Source organism: Pelodiscus sinensis, chromosome 28 (assembly GCF_052426305.1).
Source record: "Pelodiscus sinensis isolate ZL-2025 chromosome 28, ASM5242630v1, whole genome shotgun sequence".
In the NCBI taxonomy this organism is placed as follows: domain Eukaryota; kingdom Metazoa; phylum Chordata; order Testudines; family Trionychidae; genus Pelodiscus; species Pelodiscus sinensis.
The window spans coordinates 6,672,514-6,691,679 of NC_143079.1; the positions used below are offsets into that span (position 1 = coordinate 6,672,514).

The window sequence follows — 19,166 nt, forward strand, 5'->3', positions numbered from 1 at the left end:
AAACACCATCAGCCAGGAAGGACCCTTCAAAAAAGAGAAGCCTTCATCAAATTGATCTGCAACAGACAGAACGGTCGGCTGGAAAACGCAACAAGCAGATAGATGTAGTGATGTGGGCCTCTAAACATGTGTTTGAGACTCTACTGATCCCAAGATATAAGCTAAATAATATAGCAATCTTGTGAAGTATGGGGCTTCTTGAGACGAGGCAGCCACTCTGAAAAGTATGTTTGGCATGGGGAAAAACCAACTAACAGTCTCCATTAAAGAACGGAGAGGAAAAATAAGTAAACTCTCGTAAAACAGGGACACTGGAAACTGAGAAGATTAAATCAAAAGTCACCCTAGAAGTCCCTGGATGGCAGTGCTCTCAATGAACCAAAAGCAGCAACTGAGGATGCAGCAACTGATGGTTTTGTAAAAACTAACTGCAGAAATAGAAAGGAATGGAAGAATCCGGGTTCAGACTAACAGAGTATTTTGAGACTTCTACAGCACCTGAGAAGCCTGGCTGAGCTTAAACTCTATCACTTCTTCCTCCTACCTTTAACCTGAGCTGACACGGTCTGCTTTAGCGCTTGCATTTCTTCTCAAGCCGCATTAGAATAAAACAAGCAGCTCAGGTCAATTAATGGATCATGGGATCAGCCCAACCTGTTTCGAACGACTCGCTTTTCTTCAAACTACTCATTACATTTACGCAACGAAGGGCAGTGAGGTATGTGAGTGACAGGATATTTCTACTCCATCTCACTCGAGAGGGAAAGGATTTTCACATCCAAAAAGTTCTGCGTACGCAGGAAGAAAAGACGACTATTTTCTTTCTTAGCAAAAGAACGTCAACAGGATGTTCAACAAAGCTACAAATATACTTTGAAACAGCAAATATCTCTATTAGTATCATGATGCCAGTTGGCCAATTATGTCTGTCTCAGTAAATCCTTAAAAAAATTCTGTTCATATAATGTCTATTTTTTTTAAAAAAGCTATTCTACATGTTGAGACAATTTTCCTGGTTTAATATGGCTCAGTGAAAAAGCAACACAAGACAGAAGAACAGGAAGAATAAAGCAATGAAGTAGTAAGAAGATCAGAACCACTGATCTTAGCTGAAATTTAAAAAAAACAAAAACTTGACACATGCACAGCTTTGAAATGCAGTTGTAAGAAGCTGCTGGTAGGAGAGAGAAAGAGAGAAACATACCCACAAATAGGGATGTTAAATTTAGTTGAATCAACTAATCGACGGAATTTACATTGACTGGACGATTAGTTGATAATCGGGGGAGCCGCAGCAGGGTTAGCTCCCACCCCGCTGCAATTCTGCCTTTTAAATTTATTAAGAGCTGGCACACTTAATACATTTAAAAGGCTGGTGCGCAGTGCAGGGGGCCCGGGGCGAGCCAGGAATTAGCTGTCCTGGCTCGCGTCGGGTCCTCTTCACTGTGCTTATGCTTTTTAAATGTATTAAGAGTCGGTGGGCTCTTAATACATTTAAAAAGCAGAGGCACAGTGTCCTGGGACTGGGCATGAGCCGGGGATCAGCTGATAGAGGTAGCAAGGGAGGGAGGAAGCGACTAATCGAGGGACTAGTCGAGTAGTTGCTTACATCCCTACTCCCAAACTGAGCACAAGTCAGGGAGCATAGCTCCTCCTGGGTCCTGTACTGACACGCTAATGCTGTGGTGCCTTGGGCCAGTCACTCTGCCCCTCTGTGCCTCACTTTATCCATCTGTGAAATGGGGATAATATTATTTCCCGATAGAGGGGATGCTCAAATTAGCAGCTGTCAAGAGTGCTTTGTACGATGAAGAACTCCAGGTATTATTAGTCTGCCTGGATACCACAGCAATGAGCAGATCAGAAATAGATCAGATTGACACCCGGTTCCACATCTTTTACTATGTGTTACAGAGCCTCCTCCACAAGTGCCACTGCTGTACATGCTACCCAAGAAACCTGAGAACGTTGCCACTCAGCCTAGAGGAGGAACCTGGACTCGGGTGTTTGTGTTTCAGTTCTCTGATTTCTGTGGCGCGCGAGAAAGCTGGGGTTGTGTTTGGGGTGTGAAATCCCTTGAAATCATGTTCATAAACAGCGTGAGCAGGCTGAGTCAGGCAGAGCTTTCCCGCTCTGGGAGCCACAGTCCCAGTCGTGCCGTGAGGATTCCTGGCCTCGCTCCCTGGCCGTCCGGGGGAATGCTGCGAAGATCCCAAGGGGATCCTGTGAGTCATTCCACTGCAGCCTCTCGGGCCCCTTTGGGAGCAAGGGAGGTCCCACTAGTCTTCCTCAGTGTAGGAGGGTGAAATACTGAAGGGTGGGCACTTAAAGTAAGAGACGAGCGTAGGTGAGTGGAGAGAAACCTGAAAGCAGCCCATCAGGGAAGTTGAAGAAGCCCTAGAAGGGGAAGGGAGGGAGACGATGCTGGGGCTAATTTTCTCTGAAATTTCCCCAGCAACTTAGTATATGTACTTGGCTTCTCTGCATACAAACTCAGAACCAAAGGGTCCAAGGCTGTCTATTTTACAGCTTGCGTCAGCAGAACTTTGCTCAGGAGTGTGAATAAATCACACACCTGTCCCCTGAGGGGCATAAGTTACATTGATACAAGCACCAGTGTGTCCGGGAGAGAGCTTCTCCCGCAGACAGCGTCTGCAGCCCACAAGAAGTGGTGTTGTTATGCCGACGGGAGAGCGTTCTCCTGTAGGCACACCGTATCGTCACCTGACAGGTTGCAGACACGTCGACATGTCCCAATTCTCTGCATGCACAGGAGAGTTGCAGATAAACACACCAGGCAATGGGGGAATACAGCCCAAGGAGATGTGCAGAGCGTTTTCTGTCCTCCCCTCCTCAACCTTCTGAAAGTAAGACACAGAGGGATCGTCCTTCTGGATCAGCCCCTATAATTTCTAATCTAGAGCTCAACATCTTCCACGTCAGGGCTGCGAAACACCAATCAGGCCCCCTAAGATTTCTAAGATTGGTATGGGAAACAGGAATATTTTCACCAACCACTGAAATGCATCTGCCTCTGAGGAGATAAACAGCTGCTATTCTGTAGTGTACAGCAACCACAAACAATGGGCAGGAAGTAAGGAAATGCTGTCGTGGAGGGAGCGTTGGAGGGGGCAGAATGTATTTACCCCCAGCGTACGTAGTCAGGACCTCGGGGTTAACAATCAGACCCCTGCTTTCTAATACCTATAAGGGGTAAAACTGAAACATTTCTGTTGAAACTGATTTTCAACCAAAAATTGGGTTTCCAACTCATCAACATTGCTCAGGAAAAGCATCTGCGTTTTGATTTTTCCTCAAAGAACCAAATGCTGCAGTAGGTTCACCTTACATAGGTAACAGGAACTCTCTCAGCAAAGGTCTGAAAACACTCAGTTCCCTACACGCGCCATCTCGAACGTCGTCTACATCAGCAACATGCTGGTCGGGCAGCTGCAATGACTGTAGCAACAGTGGAAGCATGAGTGTAGACAGGGGGTAGGTGCTTCTTGCCCAGTATGGTTGAATGCTGTTTTGTGCAGCTTTTCTTGCCATAATAGAGTCCTGGCTACCCCCCAGCGACCTTAGGCAGCTGATAAAATGTGGGTTCTAATTTTGCTAATGTAGATGTATCCTTGCGAGAAGTGGGCCACGCCTTACGGGACCAGCGTTTAAGAGAAAGAACTCACTGCATGCCGGCAGCGTGCTAGGTACGGTACAGTGCCTTTGTGAAAAACTTATACAACCACCGAACCTTCAAGCCTCCAACAGGTGAACCAGGAATCTGAGACAGTCCCTGCACTTAAAATACTCTCTGATCTTGTGCAATGCACCTGCAAGTGTCCAAGAAGGGAGGAGAGTCCAGCCCCAGCCCTCACAGGTGAGAGATGCATGAACACATGACACAGTTGGAATTAATATATCACATCACTCTGGATGCCTTGCTGTACTCCACCGTGTCCATGGAAACTGCATGCACCGTCCCACCCCACTCCCCCTTCTTTATAAAAACTCATAGCAACCACTCCAAACGGAACACTAATGCGAAAGGAAAAAATTATTCAAATGGATCACAAACAGCTTATGTTAAGAGGGACACTGCGCCAAATTCTGCATTGACTTCTGCTCATGCAGCTCCAATGGGAGGTCAATGGGATTGCCTGGGGCATGCAGCAGCACAGAATATGGCTAATGGCATTGGACACCTCTGAAATCATCTGAAAAACATATAGACTTAACCCTGAGCTTCCCTGCACTCCGACAAAGGTACAGTGTACACAAAAACAAAACTGGTCTCAGGGTGAACTCCTATAAGGAAGAAAAAGCTCATAATGTTACCACACAGTTTATGCTGATTTAGGCCAGCCTCAAACTATTCTCCTTAAGTGTTTAGCCCTTTTTATTCCAAACCTGCTTCCATTGAGTTCAATGGTGCCGTACTGAGCCTATAGACTGTAAGCTCTTTGGGGGCAGAGACTGCCTTTATCCCTTGTGCCTTCTGCAGAGCCAAACCCAGTGTCCGTATTAAACAAATGCAATAACAAAGTCAGAAGTTACTCTCCCACCCATTCCAAGATGATAATGAAAAAACTAATGATATTTTACTCACCCATCAAAAGAGAATTACTCACGCCAGGAGCGTGGGCGAACAGAATTTTGCAAGGCTGTTTTAGGCCCTGACTATGCTACAAAAATAACTGTTTTAAGCGTGGTTGTGAAAGATGGTTGTGGCTCAACTGTGTTATAAGATTGTTCTTTAGTCGCCCATGTGGAACGCTACCACCACCAAATCATGTGATCGCCACGTGAGTTTAAAAAAAAAAGGTGCTCCCGTATTTTTTTTCTGTACACACAGGTAAGAAAAAATAGGGCATTGAGCTGCTAGCTAGCTCACAGAGGGAACCCCCGAGAGTGTGTGGAACCCCATGGACTCCAATAGCTCATGGATTCAAATTGCACAGCCTAGTTTGCAGGATCGGGGCTATTTTTTTACACAGGTAACAATTACAGAGCATGATGGGTGTTCAAACACGAGTATTTCTGTTGGGCATGTAGTCTCTTGGATTATGATAATCCATGCTATAAAATAAAGCATCTAGGTATATGTAGGAAGTAATTATTTACGTAGCTGTTTAGAACTTGCGCACCACTTTGGTATCCAAGAGCTTTTCTTGATCAAATTTTATCAGCCAAATGTTAGTTTCACTATAGACATTATAGGTTTTGCTATAGATGTCAGCGAGACCGTGATTAGGGCTTTAGGAAATACACTTGTTTGAGTCTCTCCAGAGCTCACTGATCAAACAGGTGCCTAGACTGCTATCATTACAAAGACATTCAGTTCCCATTCCATCATGAAAAGTGGCATTTGGCAGAAAAGCCCTTAGTGACCGGGCTTCCCTTCCACCCCTAGAAATGGGCCTTCTCGTGCCGAGTAACAAGTGCATCTCTTGCAGATACAGAGGACTGCATTCTCCAGAGCTGCCAGGCCTTGAATTCCACCCAGAGAACTCAGTTCACTCCAAACAGGTGACACACAAGAATTCCATTGAGTCAGAGTTTAAAAAAATTCAGCCTACAAGGTATTTTGTGGGGAAGGTAGGCACGTTAGCAGCCCAGTTAGCAGTCTGAAAATGGAGGCTTAGCCTAAAAAGAACTTTCTTAACTGGAATGGCAGCATTCCTACACCGTAGGGAGCTAGAAATAAACCTGGACTGTGTCTTTGCTTGCGTTTGTTAGCAAGATGGGGTTGTGATACTGGTCAGGATCTCTGGGCGTGCTTGTAATATTAATAATGTTAATAAATAATAAACATTTATGTTGGTACCTGAACATACCTGTCATTTCCCAACTGTTCCCAATATACTTCATCTGGGGTAGATAGAATTATAGAATCATAGAACACTAGAACAGGAAGGGACCTTGAGAGATCATCAGATTCAGTCCCCTGGATTGACGATGGGCTTTAGTGATCTAGAACAGTGGTTCTTAACCGTGGGCCATATGGCTCCCCAGGGGCCACGCCCTACCTCTAGGGGGCCACATGGAAAAAACGGAACATTAGGTAAATTATGTACCTTTTTTTCCAACTAACAGTGGCTATGAGGGGGGCCACAGAGGTTAACAGTGGCAGAAGGGGGCCATGAGCAAAAAAAGTTTGAGAAACACTGATCTAGAAAACGGCATTTTATTGCCCTACATGAGCTAAGCATCCGTCTGGACACCGCACACAAAAAATCCAACAACATTTGGAAAATGGATTAACCTGGAAGCCTTGTTAGATCAAAACCTGCTAAGGATTTGGTGAGTTCAACATCACAGGACTATGCAAATCAACTCCTAACTTTAAACTGATGCTAGGTGCTTTGTTAGTTCTAGTTAGCATGCTGGAACTGGAAAACTACTGGAGGAGGTGAAATGTCACTTGAAAACCTGCTTTGTGAGACAACAGAACTAGGTTTTAAGTAGTTTCTTCCATAACTACAGGTACCCTTTAGATTATAAATAGATGCTTGCATTGTAACTGAAGAGGAAAACACAGAAACCGCTGGTTAAGTCATAGCCCCAGTCACTCACACTTGTTTTTAGAAGGGGAATGGAGGTCAGCAGAGCAGTACTGTATTTTCTGCTTTGCCACAAAGTGGCCTGGGACCTTTAAATGTCACCTGTGAAAGCCCAGGAACATGCTCACTTTACTATGCCATCTGAGGGACAATACCTCTAGCCCCACAGCCCATGCCTTAGTATGGCCCTGAAATACCAGCACAGGAGAGGAAATCCAGATTCTGGTATGGAACTTGGAGAGGTTGCCACTAGCCACACTAACTTGCTGTCCTCCGTTCCTCACTCGTAAACCTGCCGAGAAAGTGCTCACAGCCTAGCAGTGCTGCGGTCACAGAGCCACTGAATACCTTCTACCCCCAAAATACTCTCTCCAAATGGCTAAGCAGCGGCACAGATCCTGATAGCCAGCACCACACAAGCGACATAGTCTCAAATCGGTAATATCTGAGTCAGCCCATTTAGGAGACCATCATCCAAGCAAGACACAAAACCTTAATGATGCCAGTGTGGTTTACAGAAGGATCAGGATTAAAAAAAAGTAATCTCATCTGTCTACATAAAACATCCCTCCCCAAACAAGCCTAATTCTGTTCTAGTTGAATTTGCCTTAAGGCCTTGTAAGGAAAACATCATCTAGTCATAACCCAGGTGTGGAAGTCAGGAGATCCGGGTGTGATTCCTGCTTCTGTCACAGATCAGTTATAAAGCCTCTGGATCTCAATTTTCCGATTTGTAAAACAGGGATAATAATGTTGACTTTCTTTATGGAAGGGAGATTTATTTTGACAGGGTTTGTAAAGTGCTAAGACAAGACAAAGCAGTAACAACACCGAACTTGAGTTATATCCTTCCTCTTGTTACAGACAGGCGCTTTACAGCAACAGTCCCTTCGATCCCAATATTCAAGTTTGCCTTATAAGCATTAATTTACAACACGTATGCAAGACAACTATTATCTCCATTGTACAGATGGGGAAGCTGAGGAAGAAAAATTAGACCACTTTCCACAAGGCCACACAGCGAGACAGTGGTAGAGCTAGGAATAAAACTTGGTAGAGTCATGACTCAGTCCGTTTCTCTAAATCTCTAGGGCAAACCTCCCTCTAACCTTTGCAACATTATGTTCCAAGCTGCGGACATGCATCTGATGAAAGCCATTGTTGGAGAGAGGCAGCACGCTCAAACTAAACAAATAGTGATATATTGGCTAAACAAAGAAAACTCTCAGTCTTGAATGTTTGGAACTAGGTTCACCCTCTCTGTCTGAAGAACTCCCAGCACGCAAAGTGATAGAAATGTTGGGACATTTTTTGCACTGACATTTGGGAAGCAGCGCACAATCCCTAAACAATAGATCCCCTCTGATATGCATGTTCTCCAGAAGAATTTGTTACTGCCTTGCTCACTCACAGCCACTGCGGCCTAAATGGTCCCAGTGTGACCTCAGGAATCTTCCTACATCAGAGGCTGCACGTCAGTAAGACCCTTTCCCCTCCCAAGACGTACTGAATTCCAGACCTAAGTGAATGACACAATTCATTCAATAAGCGGCGGTATAATTTCACATTGGCCATATCTGCATGAATTAGCAACAATGACAGTTAGCATGGCCTGCCAGCCATTGACAACAGAACTGAGAGTGATTGTCTGTTTTCTACACAGACTAACGTCCTTGGAGTTCTGGTCTCTCACATTCATGTGGAAATGGAGCTGTGCTGCGCAAGGACTGACGCTGATCTGTTGTGGGGGAAGAAAAGGGAATCACAGATTGCAGTCGAGTAGCCCACCCTAGACAATGACCCCTCATTCCTATCCCAGCAAATGGTGAAAGAATTATCGTCCAGTGCAAGCCATATATAACGTACGTTCCTGAAATAAAGCCGCTCCCGAGAGTTACACACGAGGCTTCTGAATTCTCAGATTCTCTGCGAAAGCTTTTACCCAGGGCCCCGTATGCATTAATGGAGCAGTTTTAAAAAATCATATTAAAACACAAGTCATACATGGCTCGCACAAGCAGGAACCACGTGTAAGTTATGTTACACCAGGGCTTTCATGGATGGCTCCTTGGCAAGAGTATGTCTTCACTGCAACATTAGCGTGAGTTACTCCTTTTGAGTTACCCTGGTTTGGGTGAGAGTGGCCACACCACATAATAATCCTCACACTGCCGTGTCCACACTGATGTTGCTCTCACTCGGCTGGACGCTAGGATTTCTAGGGGCCTGGCCCATGATTTCTAACCGCAGGAAAGCTGCACCAGGAATTCCTTCGCAGGGATGACGGGAGAACTCACCTGTCCTTTCTCGGCACAAGAATGGAGTGGCAGGAAAAGCAGCACTCGAGTGGCTCTAGCCTCAGTCCATGCTACACGAGTGGCTGCCTTAACAGCTGACGACTTGTGCTAATTTGAACATTAGCCCGTACTACCTGACAGGCCAGTCAACCTGAGCACCATCATGCTCAGACTCGGAGTACATCTACACTGCAATGTGAGTTTGGGGGGAGAGGAATGTGAGCCAGTGGACCCTGGGTTAAAGAACCCAGGTTTGAGTGTCTACACTGACTGTCAATCCTACATTAGGAATTTTCTAATACGGGCCCCAAACCAGGGCTCCAGCATTTACACTCACCGAAGTGCAATTAACCATAGCCCCAGACTTCCTAGAGCCCTCCCATCATACCTCTGTGTTTGTTGTGCGGGTTGGGAAAAATCAGTTTGTCCACTAACCTTGACTTGTCCAAAAGGCCCAGAAAGACAGCCCATAGGATTGTGGGATATTTTTTGGCTGACTCCCCCCAGATTCTAGGTCCAGTAAGGCTACATAAAATCATAGGGCTGGAAAGGACCTTGAGATGTCATCTGCTCCAGTCCCCTGCTCCCATGGCAGGACTAAATATTATCTAGTGCATCTACATGGTAAAGCAAATGGGTTTGAAACTCAGGTCCTGGATGCCTGGTTTGAGGCACAGACTTGGTCCTTTCATCCTTGCAGGGGCCTGGATAGAAAGATTTGGGTGGAGACGGATGGGGTGGGAGGGTTATGATTAAGCCTGACTTTGAACCTTGGGTTTATGCTGCAGTGCAATTCTAAACGCACCTAAGTGTTTTTGTGTGTGACCGAGGAACCGGGTTTTCCATAATACAAACCCCAAAATTCTCTAACGTAAAAATCCATGTTTTTCTGCTATTAAAACTGAACCTTAGTTTCCCTAGCCACAATGTGCATTGATATCAGTTGAACACAATGTTTTATTGATATATTTACAATTTTTAAACAGACTGAGCACTGCCACCGGGACCTGGCATCCCAAGTCAGGTCCATTCCCCTGATTAGCTGAATTTTTGATGATCTGAGCTGGTCCCAGCCCTAATTAGATGGGATAATCGGCATTGCACTGTTTAGGGCTTTATTTTCTCACAAAACATAAAAAACTAGAGTTTTCCTCTAAGCATACAAATTCTGTGTTTTTCTGTGGCAAATGGATTTCTAGGGGCCCTGGTTCTAATATGTGTTAACTTTGTAATGAAGGCATGTCCTTTGTGTAGCCTGGAGCTGAAAAAGCTGTTATGCTCTGAAAAGGGAATTCAGAACCAACTTAAGATTCTCTGTTTATTGTCTCTGTTATTTCCGATCACACTGGATCGGCTCAGCTTGAGTGTTTTTTTCTAACCATCAGTTCTGCAAATTCACAAGGATCTGAGGGGTCAAGCTGAGTTCTTTCTGGCTCACTCGTTGCCATCAGTAAAATTCGGCATCCCAAAGTTTCCCCTCAGTCACACCTGTGCTCTCACATTGTCTTCAAAGGAGTTACAAAGTTGTAACTTGGACAACATTCAGCCATATAGCAGGAACGTCATTAATGATACTTACCTGAGCCATTGGGTTTTATTAGCTCTGCAGTGCTAACAGGTGTAAAATGTAGCAAAAACTGATTCACACTATACACAGTTGGAGGTAAACGTGTGTTTAGAAAAGTAACCGTGTACCTGCTAAACATTGCTGTGGTTACACGCACTGCGGGCTCTGCAGCATAAAGCCTAAATAAGGGTGCATCTACCCTGCACCCTTAGCTTGAAATAAGATATGCAACTTGCATAGCACAAATTGCGTATCTTATTTTGATTTTTTTTCGAAACAGGCTATTTTGAAATTTGGCGTGTCTACTCCGTGCCGAATTTCGAAATAAAACACGATTTCGAGATGTCCCTTATCCCTCACGCAACGAGGTTTACAGGGATGTCGAAATAGCACACCTGCTATATTTCGCAATAGTGGATGTGTTCAAAAGATGCAGGGTAGCTATTTTGGGATACCCTGGGTATTCTGAAATAACACTGAAGTGTAGACGTACCCTAAGCATTATACTGCAGAGCCGGCAGCAAAGACGCCTCCCTGGGAGTACGATCAGCAGGGGCTGCTGGCCCCACTCCTGGGGAGGAGGCTTTGCTGCAGGCTCTGGAGCTAGCTCCCTGGGGCCACCACGGACAGAGACTGCTCCAGCAGGCCCCATGGGGCCAAAGCAGTCCCCTGCCTGGGGCAGGCAGGAAGCTGCTCCAGCCCTTACTGGTTAACCTTTTACAGCCCTAAAACACAGGGGCTGTGTCTAGACTGGTCAGTTTTTCCGGAAAATCAGCCGCTTTTCCGGAAAAACTTGCCAGCTGTCTACACCGGCCGCCTGAATTTCCACAAAAGCACTGACTTCCTACTGTAAGAAATCAGTGCTTCTTGCGGAAATGCTATTCTGCTCCCGTTCAGGCAAAAGTCCCTTTTGCGCAAAAGGGCCAGTGTAGACAGCTCAGATTTGTTTTCCGCAAAAAAGCCCCGATTGCGAAAATGGCGATCGGGGCTTTTTTACGGAAAAGCGCGTCTAGATTGGCACGGACGCTTTTCCGCAAAAAGTGCTTTTGCGGAAAAGCGTCCATGCCAATCTAGACACACTGTTCCAAAAATGCTTTTAACGGAAAACTTTTCCGTTAAAAGCATTTCCGGAAAATCATGCCAGTCTAGACGCAGCCAGGGAGTAAATCTGCTGAGTGATGTACTATTTTCACAATCATTTTTCTGACCATGGCCACATTTAAAAGTGTGATTACGGACAAAGATTAAAGATTATTTCTTGGTCTGCCAGTCCTGAAATCTGGGATTTCAGAATCAAGCTAAATTCTCTTTCTTCTTCTATTACCACACATCTCTCTCTAACTCTTTTGGATCTGCATGACTAACAGGATTGAAAAATTGCTTAGGGCAGTAACAATAGTTTAAATGACCAACAAAACCACAGAGGAACTGTGGACATGATCTGTTCTTAACATTTTAGGCATCATGCACAAAGAGATTTTAGCAACCTCATTCAAACACACAGAGGATTTTTTTTAAAGCTCCAATTAAAGGTGTTTTGCTGTTTGGAGTTAAAGGTTCTTCTGCAATGTTTACAAACCCAACATCCCATCACTGTGTGACCACATGAGAACCCCACAATGAAACTGTCTATTTTCATTGCCCAGACAGAATAGAACTAAAAGAGTAAAAGTGCACAAACAAGTAAAAAATAGGGATGGGAAAGGTTAACCGGTAAGCATCACCCTTAACAGGTGATACTTACCACTTCCAGTTAACCCATGGGGCTAGAGCAGCTCCCCACCCTTCATAGACAGGGGGCTGGCTCCAGCCCTGCAGGGCCAAACGACAGGGGCTGTTCCGGGCTTCTGGAGTAAACCCGGGTACATTGTAGCCAGGGGCTGCAGCAGGGGGCCACTCCAGCCAGGCCACAAGGCCGCTCCAGCTAGGACCCCCTTCCCACTTAATTGGTTAAGTGGTTAAATGAGAAGAAAAATTTCACATTTAACTGGTAAACCAATGTCACAGGATTTTGCATCCCTAGTGAAAATACAATAGGTTTTTACTAGCCTTTTATTTTTAACAATGACATAGGGATGGAAGAATCCCAAGGGCTGTTACAGGCTGGGGATCGACTGGCTAAATAGCAGTTCTGCAGAAGAGGATCTGAGGATTACATTGGATGAGAAGCTGAATATGAGTCAGCAGTGTGCCCTTGTAGCCAAGAAGGCTAATGGCATATTGAGGTGCATTAGGAGGAGCATTTCCAGCAGAGCTAGAGAAGTGATTATTCCCCTTTATTCGGCATTGGTGAGGCCACATCTGGAGTACCGCGTCCAGTTCTGGGCCCCCCACTATAGAAAGGATGTGGACACATTGGAGAGGATCCAGCGGAGGGCAACCAAAATGATGAGGGGGCTGGAACACATGATCTACGAGAAGAGGCTGAGGGATTTGGGCTTATTTAGTCTGTAGAAGAGAAGAGTGAGGGGGGATTTGAGAGCAGACTTCAACTTCCTGAAGGGAGGTTCCATAGAGGATGGAGAGAGGTTGTTCTCAGTAGTGACGGATGGCAGAACAAGGAGCAATGGTCTCAAGTTACAGTGGGGGAGGTCCAGGTTGGATATTAGGAAAAACTATTTGACTAGGAGGGTGGGGAAGTATAGGAATGGGTTCACTAGGGAGGGGGACGGAATCTCCATCCCTAGAAGTTTTTAAATCTCGGCTTGACAAAGCCCTGGCTGTGATGATTGAGTTGGGGTTGGTCCTGCTTTGGATAGGGGGCTGGACTCGATCTCCTGAAGACTCTTCCAGCCCTAGGATTCTATGAAAGAGTTAAGGACATTTAAAGTAACATGATTTATTGTGACACAGTCTCCTTTAGGCAAATTTGTAAATATTTGTTTCAGGATACAGCCATTTATAGCATCGAACAGAGATGATGCAGCATTGTCACTGAAAGCGCACGTGGAGTGATTCTATATTGTGCAATTTAAGAGAGTAGTAAGATTGATACTGGGAGTTAAAACAAATTGATTACTTTAAAAGTGCAGCAATGGATGTATCTATGTATAATTTACTACAATAAAGTGATGCATGCATCAGGACTAAAAATACACTGATTAGGTTACCTAGACTATAAAGTACACATTCCTTCTTTAAACAGCAGCTTGCTAGTCATCTATGGGGAGGTATACTTAGGAAGATTGTTGTGTTCAACTGGAACTTCCAAAAAAGTTTCCAAGTCTGTTATAACAAAGTTGTCAATAAACTTCTGATCCTAGAATCTCTATTACTCATGATGGCAGTAGGAGGCAGAAAGAACACTACTGGATTTTTCAGCTCACAACTCGAGTTTGCAGTGCTAGCAACTAGAAAAAAAAATCAACCATTTGTCTTGTAAACTGAGACCAGCTGTGCAGAAATTGGGGAGCGTGAATAAATATAAAACCCAACAAGGGTTTCCTCAGCAAAACTTGATATGGAGAAATGGAGGCTAGAAGAATCTAATCAAAGGTGTTGCCCGTTGTTCTATTACAAAGCAGAAAATAGAGTTGTGTAGTCAGACAAGCACTACAAATCATTTGAAAATCATTCTGGACAGCTGAGTAATAAAGCATGTATGTAATATACAGATGAAGCATAAGTGTGACAAGATTTGCCTTAATCAAATGATTTTTGGACATTATAATAAACATTAGAAAGGCTTAAGATAGATAAATACCAATAAACATAACAAGAGAATAATCCATTATTTTAATTTATTGCAAGAAAAGCATACACTCATTTGAAACTTTAGGTGTGCGGGGCTGCACTGGTGTTTCAATTATCTGATCACAGATCCATTTTCATTAATCACAGAAGTACAGACTTGAAACAAAAGCATACATTTATTTTATAATCATATTTGCATTAGGCAAGGAGGAGGATGCAATCAGGGAGAAATGATTAAGGAGGGGGACAAGAAAACAGGGAAGGGTTTGTGTCTGGGTAAGCAATAACATGTAGCACAACACTCACTTAACATTTGAGAAAACCAATTTCATTTTTGGGCAGGATGTCCTCTGTGCATGTATGCAGGGATAAAAGTAACTTAAATGTCTTTCAGATCCTGTCTTATCGCAATCCACTCACCGTGGGGGAAGCAGGTTGCGATAGGATTATGGATGTTAAATTATGATTAATCAACTAATCAACTAGTTGATGGAATTTTCATCGACTACTCAATTAGTCGATAAGGGAAGTGCTCGCTATCCTCACTGTGCCTCTCCCTTTGAAATGTACAAGAGCTGCAGGCATCTCTTGTACATGTCAAAGGGAGAGGAGCAGCAGTTGGACCAGAGTGAGCAGGACTGTTTCAGTCCCCGCTCGCATCATATCCGTGCTGCTCTCTGCTTCCCCTGCCCTCCACGGAGACAGTGTGGGGGCAGAACCAGCTTTTAAGCCGGCTCCTGCTCCCCCCCCCGCTGCCTCTCTCTGATAGAGGCAGCAAGGTAGAGGGGGGGAAGCAACTAGTCTAGTTCCTACTAGACTACTTGATAAGCATTTGCTTAATGGATAGTCGACTAGTCACTTACATCCCTAGAGAGGATAGTACTGCTATGATACATCAGGCCAGGTGTGAAAGTATTTCCCCCCCACAAGAAATGAAAACTGAAGAGGATTTGTAACGTAAAATATTGTAAATGTAAAATATATGTAATTAACGCAATAACTCCAATTTTGTTATTAATGCAGTTTCATTCCCTTTGGAGTGTGTGTGGGGGAAACTTAGGGCAGGGAGCTGAGGGTGTGTGTGGGGGGGTTGCCAGAGTTAGCTGGGTGCACGGGAAGCTCAGGGCAGGGGACTAAGAGTGTGTGTGGGGGGGCAGAGTCAGGGCAGAAGGGAGTGGGGGGGGGAGACTCAGGACAGGGGGTGTGAGGGTGTCAGAGGCTCAGGACAGGGGTTAGGGTGGGTGGGACCCAAGGCAGAGGATGCAGGAGGCTCTGAGCAGAAGGTTGTGTGGTGGGGGAGTGCAGGAGTCAGGGTTGGGGAACGGAGATGAGTGTGGTGGGGTTTGTCTTATTTGTCTTGGGGTATTCAAGGCAAAAAAGACTCCTGAAAGAGGCACAGTAATCTGGAAGAGTTGAAAGTTTAAAAAAAAAACACCTCATCCCAAGTGGGTTCTTGCCACAACCCAGCGGGCTCTTGCCCGAGCAGCCACCCCCTTATTTTCACCTTTGCATATATACCTCCAATACGCATATATGCACATTGCCGTAACTATTATTCCATCCTCTCCCTTCAGTTTGCTACTGTCTCATCTAGAATTAGGCCCACAAGACCGTAAATATTTACACGTAGTTAACTTTACACAAAGTCAATGACTAGGGCCTTGGATTATAAACTCTTCAGGGCTGGAAACATATCTATGCATGCACCTGTACAGCGCAATCGCGGCCTGATCGTGTTGGAGGTTTCTTCCAAACTGAGCTACGGAGCATTTAATACAAATTTACTTTACCACACACAGATTCATAAGCAACCACGCTGACCAGTCCCAAGCTAAGATGAGGTATGCTGTTATAAAGGGAGGAAGCCTTCCCATGAAGAAACAGGACAAAACTGCTAGAACACCTGCAGAGCACATACAAAAATCCCATCCTCCCAGTTTGCATGGTTACTATTTTAATAGTGAGGTTAGGAGGTGCAAAGAACACCTGCATCACAAACACAGGAAAATCCATGTGAGAGGCAAGATACAGCTTAAGGGACTTCAGATGGTTCTGAACCCCACACAAGTGTTGTGAAACCTATGAAGAGAGTGTTTCATGCATTTAAAAAAAAAATCGACAAAAAGATCTGGGCTGTGTTTCTATTGCAGACATTGTCATGCAAGATAGTGATAGAAATGTAGCCGTGTTAGTCTGGGGTAGTTGAAGCAAAATGCAGGACAATGTAGCACTTTAAAGACTAACAAGATGGTTTATTAGATGATGAGCTTTCGTGGGCCAGACCATGGGTCTGGCCCACGAAAGCTCATCACCTAATAAACCATCTTGTTAGTCTTTAAAGTGCTACATTGTCCTGCATTGTCATGCAAGAACACAGAAGAATTTTGGACCAGATCCAAAAAAAAAAAAAAATCTACTGACTTGAAGTCAACCGGTGTCTTTCCAAGGACTTCCCCGGAGCAGGTCATGATTCCCACCCACAGACCAAGCTGCTGCGCGGAGGGGCCCGGCCTCGGCCCCCTTGGCTCTGGGGAGCTAAGTGCGCGGAAGGGAAGCGCCCCCCCCCCGCGGGTCACCCCAGGACAGAGCAGAACCGGGGATTCAGCCGCTCGCGCCGTTTCCACGGGAACTCGGGGGGGGGGAGGGGGGGAGTGAAAGTGAAACTGCCCAGCCCACGGCCACGCTCCCGCGCGAGGAACCGGCGCAGCGGGAGAAGCCCCCCCCCCCCCGGCACGTTCGCAACAAGCTCGCCACAGGGGCGCTGGGTTGGGGGGGGCTAAGACAGAGAGGCCGGGTCGGGATACTGGGGGGCGGGACGCGGGGGGGGCAGGCCGGGGCGGGACGCGGGGGGGGCGGCCCGGGATATGGGGGGGGGGGCCGGGGGGGGGGGGCCCGGGAGGGGGGGGCGCGGGGGGGGGGGAGGCCGGGTCGGGATACTGGGGGGCGGGACGCGGGGGGGAGGGGGGGTAGGGCCCGTGGGGGGGGGGGGGCTGGAGGAGCGAGCCCCTCCCCTCCTTCACTCACCAGCTCATGGTCCCCTCCGGCCCCGGCTTTTCTCCCGGAAGCGCTTGGCCCTTTAGCCCCGCCCCTTCCGGAAGCAGGAGAAGGGGCACGCTGGGCGGCGTGACGTCACGCGCCGGCAGGGGAGGGGAGGGGAGGGAGGGGCCGGCTGGCCGTTAACCGCCTGCCTGCCGGAGAGAAACCAGAGTCCGGCCGGGCTCCCGCCGCGTGACGTCACTCCCCCGGCGTATATTTGACGCCGCGGCGTGACGTCACGCCCCAGTCCGGTGCCACGGGCTGCAAGGCGGGTGACGTCATCGCTTTCCTGTGACGTCATCGCTGCCCAGTTCTGACATCACACGCCCACGGGGACACGTGCCAGCCCTGCATATTGCAATGACCCCCCCCCTGCAGAGCCACCCCCCCAGCCGCACCAGGGCCGGGCTTTGGCAGAGCCCCCCGTCCCCCCCCCCCAGTGCCCGGCTCGCCGCCTGCCCGTCCCCACCGACAGGGTTGCCAGACGGTTTCAACAAACATGCCGGACGTGACATCACAATCGACCGTGCATCTTACTTCCAACATACCGGACAGTTCTATTGTCTCCATTTGCTTCCCAAACAGAAAGCTCAAATACTGGACGGTCCGGCTCAAAACCGGGCGCCTGGCCACCCTACCCACAGAGCTTCCCCCCCGCAGACAGAAAGTTGCCAATTTGCCCCGTCCGAAAACCTGCCTGCGTGGTTACGCAGTGGATGTGCCCCGGTGGGCTGTGCGGCAGCCCTTACGAACGGGCGAGGAGAGGTGTTGCTCCAGTAGCTGGCAAGACTCCACTCTCTGCAGACATCTTTGAAGCTAGCTTCCCGTCTCAAGCGTGATTTATTTATTATTAGACACAACCCCTGGGGAAGCCATCCCAGCATTTACACAAGGCCCAGTACACGCTGGGACAGGTTAGCGACTCTGGATTAGTCATATCGCTGCAGGCAGCCAGCCAACTTGGTTGGATTGAGTAAGGCTTCCACTTCTTCCTTGTCACACTGAGGCTTGGTGTGTTTATCCCAGGCTGCCAGAGAGCTGGTACAAGGCACAGAATGTTAAGTAACAATGTCAGGATCCACAAGAAAAACAAGCTTGAGGGATAGGACCATGGCAAGGGAAGAGCTGATACGAACAAGATACATTAAATATAATGTAGGTGGAGGCTAGTGACTAGAAAGGAAAATAAACTGTATACTGTTTTTAAAAGCCTTTGAGGGAACATTTGTGCCAAGAAGCAATGAATGGGCTTAAACTGCAGCAAGGGAGGTTTAAGTTGGCCAGTAGGAAAAATATCCTGTCAGGGTGGTTAAACACTGGAATAATTTGCCTAGGGAGGTTGTGGAATCTCCATCACTGGAGATATTTAAGAGCAGGTTAGACAGACATCTATCATGGATGATCTAGACAAGTGGTCTCCAACTTTTTTAAGCACACGATCACTTTTTGAATTTAAATCAGTCCAAGATCTACCTCAAATCCAAATATCCCTACTCTGCCCCTTCACCTAGGCCCCACCCTCCTCACGCTGTGAAGATGGGGTACAGGGGATGGGGTCATAATGACATCAGTGCCCCCCTGCCTCTGTCTCCCCTACTCTGCACAACAAGCAGGAGGCTCCCAGGGGCCAGCTCTGAGCAGGAGCAGCAGAGAAGTGTTGAAGTGCTGGCACTTGATACCCTTCCAGCCAAACCAGTCAGGATCACCTGTCAGAGTCCCTGAGATCTACCAGTAGATCCTGATCTACCGGATGGTGACCACTGATCTAGACGGTGCTTGGTCCTGCTGTGAGGGCAGGGGTCTAGACTTGAGGACCTCTCCAGGTCCCTTCCAGTTCTAGTATTCTATGATTCTATGATTTTTGCAGTGCCAAAAAAGGGCTATTTGCACTTAATATTCAATGAAATCAACAAAGTAGTTGGGAACTGAGTAGAAAACCACAATCCTCAAAGCATTTACAGACATTTAAAATTAACCCTCACAACCTCTCCGGGCTAAATGGTTCCATTTTAC

General features: G+C 46.7%; 1 protein-coding gene across 3 annotated transcripts in view; it reads right to left on the bottom strand.

The window, feature by feature from the left end:
• Positions 1 to 17,894, bottom strand: part of BIN3 (bridging integrator 3) — a 69,800-nt gene extending 51,906 nt beyond the window's left edge. The window contains exon 1 of one of the 3 annotated variants that reach the window (XM_075910848.2): positions 17,851 to 17,894. Coding sequence is in view for 1 of the 3 variants with exons in the window: in XM_075910846.2 (XP_075766961.1) it covers positions 17,142 to 17,149 (8 nt within the window). In the remaining 2 variants the exon portion in view is untranslated. Of the gene's footprint in view, positions 1 to 544; positions 577 to 17,141; positions 17,271 to 17,850 lie in introns of those variants that run through there. The other 2 variants (XM_075910846.2, XM_075910847.2) reach the window with 2 other exon arrangements.
• Between the last annotated feature and the right edge of the window lie 1,272 nt (positions 17,895 to 19,166).